At 41.1% G+C, this 12,993-nt stretch overlaps 1 protein-coding gene across 3 annotated transcripts in view; it reads left to right on the top strand.

Moving 5' to 3' along the window:
* Positions 1-4,221: 4,221 nt before the first annotated feature.
* Amn1 (antagonist of mitotic exit network 1 homolog) overlaps positions 4,222-12,993 on the top strand; it is a 37,371-nt gene continuing 28,599 nt past the window's right edge. For 2 of the 3 annotated variants that reach the window (XM_076854265.1, XM_076854264.1), the window contains exon 1: positions 4,222-4,345. In XM_076854265.1, coding sequence (XP_076710380.1) covers positions 4,308-4,345 — 38 coding nt within the window. In that variant the 5' untranslated portion in view covers positions 4,222-4,307. Of the gene's footprint in view, positions 4,346-4,678; positions 4,741-12,993 lie in introns of those variants that run through there. The other variant, XM_076854267.1, reaches the window with a different exon arrangement.

Raw genomic sequence — 12,993 nt, 5'->3', positions numbered from 1 at the left:
AGAAGCTCCATAAATAATGGTTCTGAATGTTTGCATTTTACCTTCTTTCAAGTACAGTTACATCCTCAAGCAATATTTTTCTTCTCAGTATGCATCTAAATGGAGGTATCAATTCATTCCTGTAAGTATTTAATGTGAGAACTGGACTACTTCTGTGTTAATTTCCTCACTTTCCTTCATTCTTCTCATTAAGATCAGTTTGCATCCTCCACTACCACCTTATAAACCCTTAGTAACTTTCCTATTGTTAAATCACTTTCAAGGTTTACCCCACTTAACCTCTCAGTTGTATGTGACCATTTTAATCACTTGTTTATGTTCTGTAACACCACACTTCCTGGTTTTGGGCTAGTCTTTAGTGTCAATTTCCAGCCAATAAATGTGTTCCCAACATATCTCTCCAAAAACTTTCTGTTGTGGTTGTTCTCACTTATATCTGTTAAGTGAGCTCATCCATTCCCATACCTTTAGTTTTTACCTATATGCTGATGACTCCTGGTATGAATGTTGTAATAGAATGTTTGGGGCAGCAAGAAACAGAAAAATCAACTCCATAGATTTTAGCAACAACAGAGAGAATTTGCTGAAATGTGTAACAAGTAGAGAGAAAAGAGCGGTATTCGGGCATGGTTCAATCAGGATTCTGGCTGTTCTGTTGTAATTCTCATACTCTACCTTGGTCTTCCACTACTGCCACCTAGTGTTTTAAATTTCATTCAACACGACAGGGCTAAGAAAAGAGGGTATTACTTTACAAAGCATTGTCACAAGTTTAGAAGTTTCTTTCCCAGAAATCTCCAGCAAACTTTTTCTTGCTTTGTATTGGCTTCAAATGAGTCCTAGACCCATGAGCCAATTTTTGAATAAATACTTGTGGCTGAAGGAATATCATGATTTGTTGGTTGGTATAAGCCTGCAAATTCTTGAATCCATGATTCAGTTATCCATGGTCAACCATGGTCCCAAAATATTAGATGGAAATCCCAGAAATAAACAATTCATAAGTCAAACTGTACACTGTTCTGAGGGTTACTTGAACACGAGTACTTCAATACTGTGACAGCCGGTCTGATAACCAGATTCTAAGCGATTAACAGGCAGGTTTGTTGGACCAAGGGATGGTTCCTGTGCCAGGTAGGACAAAATGCAACTGTACAATATTTCATCTTCCTACTCAGAATGGCTTCCTATACACCAAGGGAAAGGTCAGCCAGCAGTGGTCCAACACTGTGTCAGCACCTGTCACCTCACTTCATCTCAACATGTAAGCTCTGTATCACTTCACATCTTCACACACACACACACACACACACACACACACACAGGTGAGTACTGTACAATATTTTGTACAAGAGACCATGTTCACATAACTTTTATTAGAGTATGTTATAGCTTTTTATTAGTTACTGTTGTTATTTATGTATTTATTTATTAGGTTTTGAGACAGGGTCTCAATAAGTTGTCTAGGCTGGTCTTGAATTAGTGATGCTTCTGCCTCAGCTTCCTGAGTCAGAGATTATAGGAGAGGGCCACCATTGCCAGCTGGTTGTTAATCTCTTATTGTGCCTAATTTTTCATTAAACTTTGCCATAGGTATGTATATATAGGGGGAAAAATAGTATATATAGGGTTTGGTACTATCCACATCCCGTAAAGGTCTTGGAACATAGCCTCCATAGACGAGGGGCACTACTGTATGTGAAATTCAAATTTCAGTGTCTGTAATAAAGTTTTTTGGAACACAGACCTTCCCATTAGGACTCTCTATGGATGCTGTTGAGTTATAAATTGAGGTGTGGTGACTAAGCATTGGGCCCACAAAACCTAAAATATTACCATTTGGCCCTTTATAGCAAAAGCGTTACAAACCTCATCCTTCACTCATCTCTTGTCACTGTCCAATGTAGCCATCCGAAACCATATACAGACCATCCTCCCACCTATACCTATATACACTACACACCACTGGTTCACCCACAGAACTAACCCTATCCTAGCACTTGAGTTACACTGTCCTTTTACTTGTCTGGAGCAGGTGTGCACCCATGAATCCTCATCGTCCAGCACAACCCTGTTCTGAGGGTTACTTGAACACGAGTCCTTCCTGGCCGTCATGCAGGGCTTAATGAATGCAAGTTGACTGAATAAGAAGCATCCTGAAAAGTCAAGATCTCAAAATTGAAGGAGCTATCAAAGGGGTGTTTGACATAAAAGCAACTGTTTTAGTCCACTTTTTTGCTGCTGTGACTTAAGGACCCAACCAGCACAATTGTACAGAAGGAAAAGTTTATTTGAGGGCTCACAGTTTCAGAGGTCTTAGTTCATAGAAGCAGGTTCCATGTGAGCTTGGGACTCAAGGTGAGACAGAACATCAAGGAGGAAGAGTGTGGCAGAGGGAAGCAGCTCATATGGTGGGCTGAGACAGCAGCTCTGTCTCAGCAGAGATAGTCTCCACTTGCCAGATACAAATATACCCCCAATCATTTCCTCCAGCCACACCCCATCTGCCTTCATTTACCACTGAGTTAATCCTATCAGGGATTAATTCACTGATTAGATTCAGGCTAGCCCAATCATTTCTCCTCCAAACCTTCTTGCATTGTTTCACACATGAGCTTTTGGGGGACATCTCACATTCAAACCTAACACCAACAAATTAATCTAATTAATCAAATTAAGAATGAAAAAGCAATAAAAACTAGTAAGTACTTGTGAGGATGGCCTTAGGCCTGAGCCTAAGCAACTCCATTTTAAAAACTCCAGTCTTATCAGGCACACCTAAAGAGCCCTCCAGTATGGCCTCAGACAAGTTACTTCCCCTCACCCTGATAAACAGAGTGAAGCCTCTGACATGCTGTCCTCCCCTGATAAGAGGGAAAGGCGAGAAGAACAGGGTGGAGACTATCAGACCAGATGTTTCTGATGTAAAGGATGTCATGAAAAAATCCAGTGGTAGCTGATAAGGACTGAAAGGGGGAGGGGTCAAAAGCCCCCAAATTTAGTGTAAAAAATAGAGGTAAGGAACAGGAATTCAACCAGAAACCAAGGACACACTCAAGCTGGAGAGCCTGATAAGGACCTGACATCCCATCACTTGTCATGTTTTCCTGATCCTCTTCCTTTGGTGAGAGCCATAACTTCTCCCTACGACCCTCTCCTCAACCAGTTGTCCACTCCACACCAGGAGAAACCTGCTTTGATTCTGGACCTGATCACCGTGGTCTGAGTGGGTATGCATCTGCTGGAAGTAAAGCATAAGGCTTGAGACTTTTGGTCTGACAGTTGAATTTAGCTCGCAGAGGGAATGTCTGTCAGGATTAAGTGTGTTTGCGGTGCTTAGAATTAATCTAGAATTGTTTGCTGTGAATTGATTATGTCTATTGCAATGCCTAGCATTAAGGATTGTCTTTTTCTTGGTTAAGAACCTATAGAGTGAAATTGTATTGAGTGAAAAAAGCATTAAAAGGGGAAGAAGCGCATGGACATTCTTCATTTCTCTCCCTCCACTGCATACATCACAATTTTGCCCCCTCTCCACAGTGCTCTAGAAAAGAAACGCAGAAAGAATTCCACCTAGAGAAAGATGCTCCGCCTTTTTAAATAATTCCTGATTTGCAGTCATGTCGTCTTCCACGATGAAATTTTTATTGAGTTTGTTGATGGCGGGTCCTCATCTGCAAAATAGAACTAAACAATTCAGATCTCCCAGGAATTAATAATGAGTATGGCTTGTTGAAACAAAAGCACGGAAGGCACATAGCTCGGTGCGTGTTTCATGTGACTTGCTCAGTAAAGTCACTCTCGGATCTTCTAAAATGCTCCGTTTGAAGGCAGTGGAGTCAGTATCCAAGGGAGTGGGGATGTCCCCCAGTGCATCACCACCGGCAGGGCCCAGCATCCAACGCATCCTTTAGCACTCGCTTTGTCAGGGGAGACTTCTTGACTCGCGACCTCGCGGCTGGGTTGAGCAGAAGGCTGAAAGTCCGGAAGCCGTAAGTCTGGACCTCCAGACAAACGGGGCTGAGCGATCCACCTCGCCCCCCACGGGTGGAAGAACTACGCCTCCCGTCGCGGTGCTCCAAGCTTAGGGATTCTCCACCTGCTAGCTCTCCGACCCCTATGCGAGCTCGGCTCCGAGCGCGCTCTATTCTTGCCCTCGAAGTTCCGGGCGTGGCCACGCCCCGAACACCGGAACCGTGTGACGTCACCAGGGCCTACGCGCCGCGGGGCGGAGGAGTTGTCGGACCGCCCCCGGCCGGGTTCTAGAGGTCCAGGGGCCGCGGAAGAGGCTTCTGAGGACCGCTGCGATGCCTCACATGGGGTCGGTCAGTCAGCTCCTGGATCTGTGAGTCCGCCCCGTCCCGCCTCCCCTTCGCGCCGCGCGGGCACCTCCTCCAACCGGCCGGGCCCTACGCCGCTCTCCCTCCCGCCCCTTTCCCTATCCGGACCTCCGAGGAGGCCCCGCTCGTTTCTGTTCCCGGGTGGCTGGTTTGTGTCCTGAGGACAGTTGAGCAGAGTGGCCTGCTGGGCGGGCTTGCCATTCGGTCCTCTGCCTGGGCGCTCCCGGATGAGGGTCCCGGCTCCCCTTTACGGGACCGCTCCGCGCCCTGGTGGTTCCTGGCAGAGGCCGGCCTCCAACCCGAACGGAAGCCTCGATAGAACAAAACACTGACGAGCCCTCTCTCTGCACAGCCCCACCGGTTACCGGAACAGACTGCAGTTGACTCCTGCAGGCAGTAGGTAGAAAGCAACTTAAAAGAGGGGTCCTTGATAGGGATTTCTAGGTTCAGCTCCCGGCCCTGCCCCTCACCTGCCGTGTGCCAATTCTGAACCTTTTCCTGTGTCCGAGCTCTTAATGTACAAAATTAGTACTAATAATAGTACCTACCTTAAGAAGTCCTGCTGAGGAATAAAATTAGCGCATGTAAAGCCTTTGGAAGGATGCCTTGCAAATAGTAAACACCATTGTTAGTCATTGTTATTATTTTACACCGGAAATTGTGCTGGAAGTTGCAGTTACCATGGCAATTGTGTCTCCATGAGCTTTTACTCCATTATTATGGCCATGTAAAAATTAGCTAAATGCCAAGGAGGACAGTCTCTTTAATGTACTGAAGGCCTTCTAAAACAATGGGTGTTTTTCTTTTGCATTTTTAACTTTCTTCTTTTTAGATATACATAACAGTAGAGTGTATTTTGATATTTTACACACAAGGGGTATAAATTATTCTAATTAGAATTTTTGGGGGGGAAGGTACTGGAGACTTAACCAAGGTGCACTCAACCATTGAGCCACATTCCCAGCCTTTTTTAGTTTTTATTTTGAGATAGGGTCTCCTTAAATTGCTTAGGTTCTTGCTAAATTGCTGAGGCTGGCCTGGAACTTTGGATCCTCCAGTCTCGGCCTCCTGAGTTGCTGGGATTACAGTTGAGTGCCCCCATGCCCAGCAGGATCCCATTCACATAGTTGTAAATGATGTGGCAGTTCACTGGTGGTGTAAAAACTATAGGATTTGACATTTTACATTATATTCCAGAAACTCTTGGCCCTCAATCATGCCACTTTTCATGAAAGAGAAATTAGATGGTTTTCCCTTGTCTAGCCTTACACTTGTAGAGAGTCTAATAAAATTGGGGTTTAATTTCCATCAACAAAGTCAGCTTAGGGTAATGTAGAGTGCAAACTTTGAACCAGGATGGAAGTACAGGCCTGTAAACCTAGCACTCTGGGAGGCTGAGGCAGGAGAATCCAAAGTTCCAGGCCAGCCTCAGCAAATTAGTAAGCCAGTATCTCAAAATAAAAATAAAGAAAAAAGGACTAGGTATGTAGCTTAGTGGCAGAGAGCCCCTGAGTTCAAGCCCCAGTAGTGCAAAAAAGAAAAGAGAGTAAGCTTTTCCTGTAATCCCAGGGACTTCCTAATCAAAGGCAGGAGGATTCCAACTGCAAGGCCATCCTGGACAGCCATGAAAAAAATTGTTTAAAAGGATAGGGGTGTAACTTAGTGGTAGAGCACCCCTGGGTTTAGTCCCCCACCTCACCCCACACACACAAAAAGTACAAGCTTTGAAGACAGACTACCTCAGTTTTATTCATACATCTAACATTTACTTGTTTTATAATCATGAACAAATGATATATAACCTGTCTGGATTTCAGTTTTCTCATCTGTAAATGGATAACACTCATTGTTATTATATTCTTTTGAACTGATATGAAGATTAAAAGCCAATATAGGTAAAGCCTATACAACAGTGCTTGGCACATAGTTAAATGTTCATTTATGTTAGTTATTATTTCCTGCCTACTATAGAAAGCTGTGTAATCAGGGATATGTTACTAAATCCTGACCTTTCTTCTAAAGTTCAGCTTAATTCCTATTTCCTATGCATTTCTAAGGGTTCTATACAAATGAGCCTCTGAACTCCAGCAACTACAATCACTGTTTTTTGTTTCCTTGTATCCACAATTCCTTAATTTTGGGAGTTGCCCAGAATTCAGTTAAGTGTGTATTTAAACAGCATGTGTGGCAAATGAAGCACTGTGCTGAAGATTGTGGAAAATAACCCAAATAGAGGAGGTCTAATATTTTGACACAGGCATATAAATAACTATAATAAAGGTAGAACAATACCAAAAAAGACGTATTAACAAAATGTTTTGAAATTTCTGATCAGGAAAATAAAATATAAGATTTGGAGAAAGCCTAGTATGGCAGTATGTAAAAAAGTGGATGTGTAACCGATGTGAATCTGCAATATGTATACCGGGAAAAAATGGGAGTTCATAATATGCTTGAATCAAATGTATAAAATATGATATGTCAAGAGCTTTGTAATGTTTTGAACAACTAATAATAAAAAGAAAAAGATTTGGAGAAAGCTTTGTATAAAGGGGATTATATTTGAAGATTGGCAAGCATCTGACAGTTGCAAATTCAAAGAAATGCATCCAAGGGAGAATGGAATAATCAGATGTGAGAAGACCAGAAAGAGGTATTCCAGTTTGACCAGAGTACAGATTATGAATAGCAGAGTGTGAAACAAAGCAAGATAATTAGGAGTAGAATCCCAGGATTAAATAAGAGCATTTAATTCTGTAGCTATGGGGGACTATCAAAGGTTTGGGAACTGCACTTAGAGATTTATTGGGTAGAATTGAGAATATGGAGACACTTAGGAAACTTGTTAAGTCTTGGGAAAAGATAAGGAGAGCCCATACTTGGAGACATGTACAAAGTAATTCTTTGCATAATTATTTCTGGTGGTTTAGAGCTGAAATGTCTATAACTAGGAGAGCACCATGGAGAATTATGCAGCCATAAAAAAGTAGAGTAGATGTGCATATTCATGTGGATGGAATTTAAAAGCATAGTACTTAGTGAAAAGAGAAAATAAAATAACAGAAGTCAAGAATAATTATCTAAAACTTGGAAGTAAATCAGAAAGATGACCACATGACCTTCATTGTCATACTAGGATATTATCCTCCATGTAAGGAATCATATTTGCCCCTAGAGCCATAATTTGTAACCTTTTCAAGACAAACTATAGACTGAGACTGGCAGCTGGTCTGCAATCTGTGTCTGGTTTGTGACAAAGTAAGGATCTTGACAAAGCGGTAGACTCTCTCACTAAGCACACTATTTAATGCAATTGATAGCACTATCTCCATAAAGGAAACAATGTTTGATTTGTTTGGTTTATATCTTTGCATATGCTCCTGGTCTCCTCACTGACTAGCACTTTTTTTGGGGGGGTGGGGGGGCATGGTACTGGGAATTGGACTGCATGCATTACATGTGCTTGACAAGAACTCAACCACTGAGCTATATCCCCAGCCCTCGTTGACTAGCACTTTGACTAGTGCTGCCTTGGAGAACCCTTTGGGATTTTTGGTTTTGGGGTTCTTGTTGTTGTTATTGTTTTGTTTTTGGTACCAGGAATTGAACGCAGGGGCACTTAACCACCAAGTTACATCCCCAGCACTTTTTTATATTTTATTTAGAAACAAGGTTCACTGATTGTTTGGGGCCTCAATGAGTTGCTGAGTCTGGCTTTGAACTCACTATCCTCCTGCTACAGCCTCCCAAGCCACTGGGATTACAGGCATTTGCCACCTTTAGTTTATTTTTATTGGTGCATTATAATTATACATAATGATGGGATTTGTTATTACATTTTCATACATGCATATGATATAGCAACATAATTTAGTCAACATTGTTCCTCATCATTTCTCTTTTATCTCCCTTCCTCTCTTCCCTAGATATCCCTTCTTTTCTCTTTTTTGGGGGGTGGGGACAGGTACCAAGGATTGAACCCTGGAGCACTTAACCACTGAGCCACGCCCCCCAGCCCTTTTTTATATTTTATTTAGAGACAGGGTCCTACTAAGTTACTTAGGGTCTCATTAAGTTGCTGAGGCTGACTTTGAAGTCTCAATCCTCCTGCCTCAGCCTCCTGAGCCACTGGGATCACAGGCATGAGCCACCACACCCGGCTTCCCTTTGATTTTCATGAGATCTCCTACATCCACCTTTCTTTTCCTTTTTCCTCTCTAGCTTCCACATGAGAGAAAACTTATGACTCTTTCTGAGTTTGGCTTATTTTGTTTAACATAGGCTCTCAAGTTTCATCCATTTTCCTGTAAATGACACAATTTCATTTCTTCTTTATGGCTAAATACAACTCCATTATGTATATATATCATATTTTTTTTATCCATTCATTGACAGATCCCTAGGCTGGTTCACAGTTCAGCTATTGTGAATTGTGCTGCTATAAACATGGGTAGACATTTATTACTGTAATATGCTGACTTTAATTCTTTTGGATAAATAACAAGGAGTGGTATAGATAAATCATTTGGTAGTTCAATTCTTGGTTTTTTTGAGGAACCTCCATACTGAGTTCCATAGTTGCTGTGCTAATTTATATCCTCCCCAACAATATATAAGGATTCCTTTTCCCCATGCATCCTCACCAGCATTTATTGTTATTTGTATATTGGGGCAGAAGGTACTATGGATTGAATTCAGGGGGCACTTAACCACTGAGCCACATCCCCTCCTGTTTTTGTAGTTTATTTAGAGACAGGGTTTCACTGAGTGTTTAGGGCCTCACTAAGTTGCTGAGGCTGGCTTTGAACTCATTGTCCTCTTGCCTCATCCTCCTGAGCTGCTGGGGTTACAGGCATGCATCACTGTGCCCGGCTCCTTTTCCTTTTTATCTCTATTAACAGTGGCAGCTTGCTGATTTCTACTTATGTAATCTTGCTGTAGTAGGAACAGTCAGCAGCTGTAGTAGGAATCTGAGTCACCTGAGAAAGGGAGAAGGAATCTGGGCTGCTTGAACAGGAAAGTCTTAAAACCCTGAAGTCTTGTCTGTGCTGAATAAAAGATACTGAGAATGAAGAACTGTGCTCAGCCTTTGGAGAAAACTTTGCTTAGCCCAGTGCTGAATAAACCTTGCTGTTCTACATCTCCAGTGTTGGTTATCTCTTTCCACTGCCACAATTTTTGTAGCACCTCTATGTTGGAGGATTTTTGATATATTTTCTTCTAGCATTTGCAGAGTTTCTGGTCTTATACCTAGGTCTTTGATCTATTTTGAGTTGACTTTTGGGCAGAGTGAGAGCTAGGAATCTGGTTTCATTCTTCAGTAGATATCAAGTTTTCTCCAACACCATTGTCCAATGTATGTTTTGATATTCTTGTCAAGAATCAGATGGTTGTATTTGTGTGGGGTTGTCTCTGTGTCTTTTATTCTGTTTCATTGGTCTGTTTTTATGCCAGTACCATGCTGTTTTTGTTACTATGGCTCTGTTGTATAATTTTAATTTGGGCATTGTGATACCTCCAGTATTGCTCTTTTGGCCCAGGATTACTTTGACTATTCAGGGTATTTTGTTCTTCCATATGAATTTTTAGGATTGTTTTTGCTAGTTCTGTGAAGAATGCTTAGCTGGCTTACTGTTATGGGACGACCTCTCAGAAAACACTGTAAGTCTGAATTTAAAGCAAATTTGAGAGTCTTTATATTGGCCAGAGACTGATCCAAGTGACCCTATGGGGAAACAGCTCCAAACTGTCTGTGGCCAGAGTATTTAAGGAAGAAAACCACATCCTATGGAATCAGCAAGTTGCAAGCATGCAGGATACAGGGGCTGAGAAAGCAGTTAGCAGAACAGAAACAGACAACCACATCCTGGGTTTAAGTACAGAAAAACAATTTTTAAACATCTTAAAAACAACTTATGACAGTTTCACACGGGAGTCATAAAAATGCAGTCATTATGGCTATATTTACTTATACTTGCCTATAGCTATACCTTGTATTTAACTATAATTCCATTAACCTATACTTATCTGTAACTTATATTAACTTATAGGCTTATACTTTTTACCTTACACTGTTCTTATTTCTAACAACTTAAATTCTATGTCTTACAGTTACATGATTATCCTGCTATTATGCTTACAGTTTAACATTATTCATATTATAGTTCTTACTCTATTTATCAATATTTTATACCTATAATCTATATTAATTAGACTCAGACCATAACATTACTTTAAATTCCATTTTATGGGACTGGGGTTGTGGCTCAGTGGTAGAGCGCTCACCTAGCATGGGTTCAATCCTCAGCACCACATAAAGATAAATAAAGGTGTTGTGTCCATCTACAACTTTAAAAATATATATATTTTAAAGTCCCTTTTACCTCTTGTAAGAGCCAGCAACCTTGGGGATGATAAAAGTGTGACATATCCATTGACTACCTTGACTATTAGTCCATTAGACCTTTGCAATAAAAGGCATACCACTGTCAAACTGCAAGTGGTCTGGAAAACCAAAAACATAATTCATTTTATGTTGTGGCCAGGGTAGATGGAGTTGACTGATAAAACTGAACAGTGAAGCCATAACCTGAAAAAATGCCAACAATAGTAAAGCATCAGTGATAGCCTCAAAGTGTATGGAGGGGGTATTAAAAGCTTGATATAGTTAGATTGTCAGGAGCATGAGGGACTGATACCTTATGCAACCTGGCCTGTTTCACTATGAGACAAACACACTGACTTTTGAAGGGAGGCACAAGACTGGCATGCAGTGGTAGCACTGGTACCAGATACATGTAATCTTTACTTCATTCCCAGGCCATGGTAGTAGATATATGCTTTGTTCAGTATGAGGATGGATCCTGGAACAGTGGTAGAAATGATGTATGTTTAATTAGCAGTTCAATTCTAGTCCTTCCATTAAAGTATGAATTATTATGATGTAGGACAGATGAGACTATACACTGAAGGAATTTTCAGGAAGCAGGCTTATTTAAGCTACAGTGGCCCAGAGGGACTAATGCCTAAAAATCTGTAGATCCAGGGTCTGGAAATTCTTTCAAATTTATGGTTACATGACAGTGGGTGGGCACATAACTGTTACTCTTTGTCCCATATTTTACACTAGACATAGGTTTCACAAGTTTTTAACCAAAAAAACAGAGACAGCATCTAGCACAGCAACAAACTTGATTGTAAACTAGCTTTTACAAAAAAGAGAAACCTGATTTTACAACAAAGAGGAGGCTTCAAACCACAGTGAGCTCTCTGCAGAAACCCTATGAAATCCTGTTGACACTTTTTGTAAAATCTTGCTGACAAGAAGCTCTTGCGGGGAAGGAGGGTACTTGGTGGCTACATCAGTTATGTATACCTGTCTGTCTGCTGCTATTTGTTTCCATAATTCACAGTCCTAAAGAGAGTTATCTTTAATCTGACAGTCTCTTCTTCTAAGTGACAGACAAGGTGATTAGATTACTGGCAACAGTTCAAGAATCAGAAAAAAATATAATCTGTTGACTTTGGGAATATTGTCTTTATCTAAGGCAGATATTGGCAAACTTTGTTTGTAAAGGCCCAAATAGAATAGTAAATATTTTCAGTTATGGAGGCCACTCAGCTTTGCCATTATAGTGTGAAAATAGCTTGTCACTGTATAAATGAATGGTCATGACTGTGTCCCAAGAAAATTTCGTTTATGAAAGCAGGGAATGGGCCAGATTTGGTCTAGAGGTCATTACCCTGGTCTAAGACAAGAGTAACAGTTTACTATATACCTCAACTAGCCCATACTACAGTCTGTTCCAAAGCCGTCATTCAGGCTGGACAGCTACTGATTGATACCTAGTAAATACCTTCCACTTTCAATGGAGCCAGACCACCAGTATACTAGGTCCAGACATACATAGGAAACTCTTTGAGTCAAGAGCCCCAGTGAGCTAGTAACTTTGCTTCAGGTGATAAGAGTATCAGAGCAGCCCCAAAGTTGTCACTGTTTTATATTAAAATAGGATTCCACAAAGGTCAGGTCAATTGCTTTCTTGAATATGCCATTTAATACCTGTTTGGTTCTCCCCTTATTATGTGCAGAGTCCTAGTTGATCTACCCAAGATACTGATATCAGACTAAATAGCCATAGCTTTCATGTACAGGCATTCAGTTACAACAGAAGCTTATAAGCTGGTTAATAACCATCTTAAAAAATAAAGAGTATGGGGCTGGGGTTGTAGCTCAGTGGTAGATCGCTCGCCTACCATGTGTGAGGCAATGGGTTCAATTCTCAGCACCACATATAAATAAATGAAAAAATAAAAGTCCATCCACATCGAAAAATATATTGATTTAAAAAATAAGTAAAAAGTCTATCTCAGCATGGTGAGTATATCTCAGCATGGTGGCACATACCTGTAATTCCAGTAACTCAGGATGCTGAAACAGGAGGATCACAAGTTCAAGGCCAACCTGGGAAACTGAGTGAGTCTCTCAAAATGGAATATAAAAGGGTGGGGGATGTGGCTCAAAGATAGAGTGCCCCTGGTTTCAATCCCTAGTACAGGTAGTAATCTTATATTTGAAAAGGGCCTGTCTGAATGCTTCTACTGCTTAAGTCATTAAAGCTGTGATTTCCCCTTTTTCCTGAATTTCTTAGGA

The sequence above is a fragment of the Callospermophilus lateralis genome, chromosome 4 (genome assembly GCF_048772815.1).
Source record: "Callospermophilus lateralis isolate mCalLat2 chromosome 4, mCalLat2.hap1, whole genome shotgun sequence".
NCBI lineage: Eukaryota > Metazoa > Chordata > Mammalia > Rodentia > Sciuridae > Callospermophilus > Callospermophilus lateralis.
The sequence above is the reverse complement of the archived record's forward strand: the minus strand, read 5'-3'. Positions and strand labels throughout refer to the sequence as shown.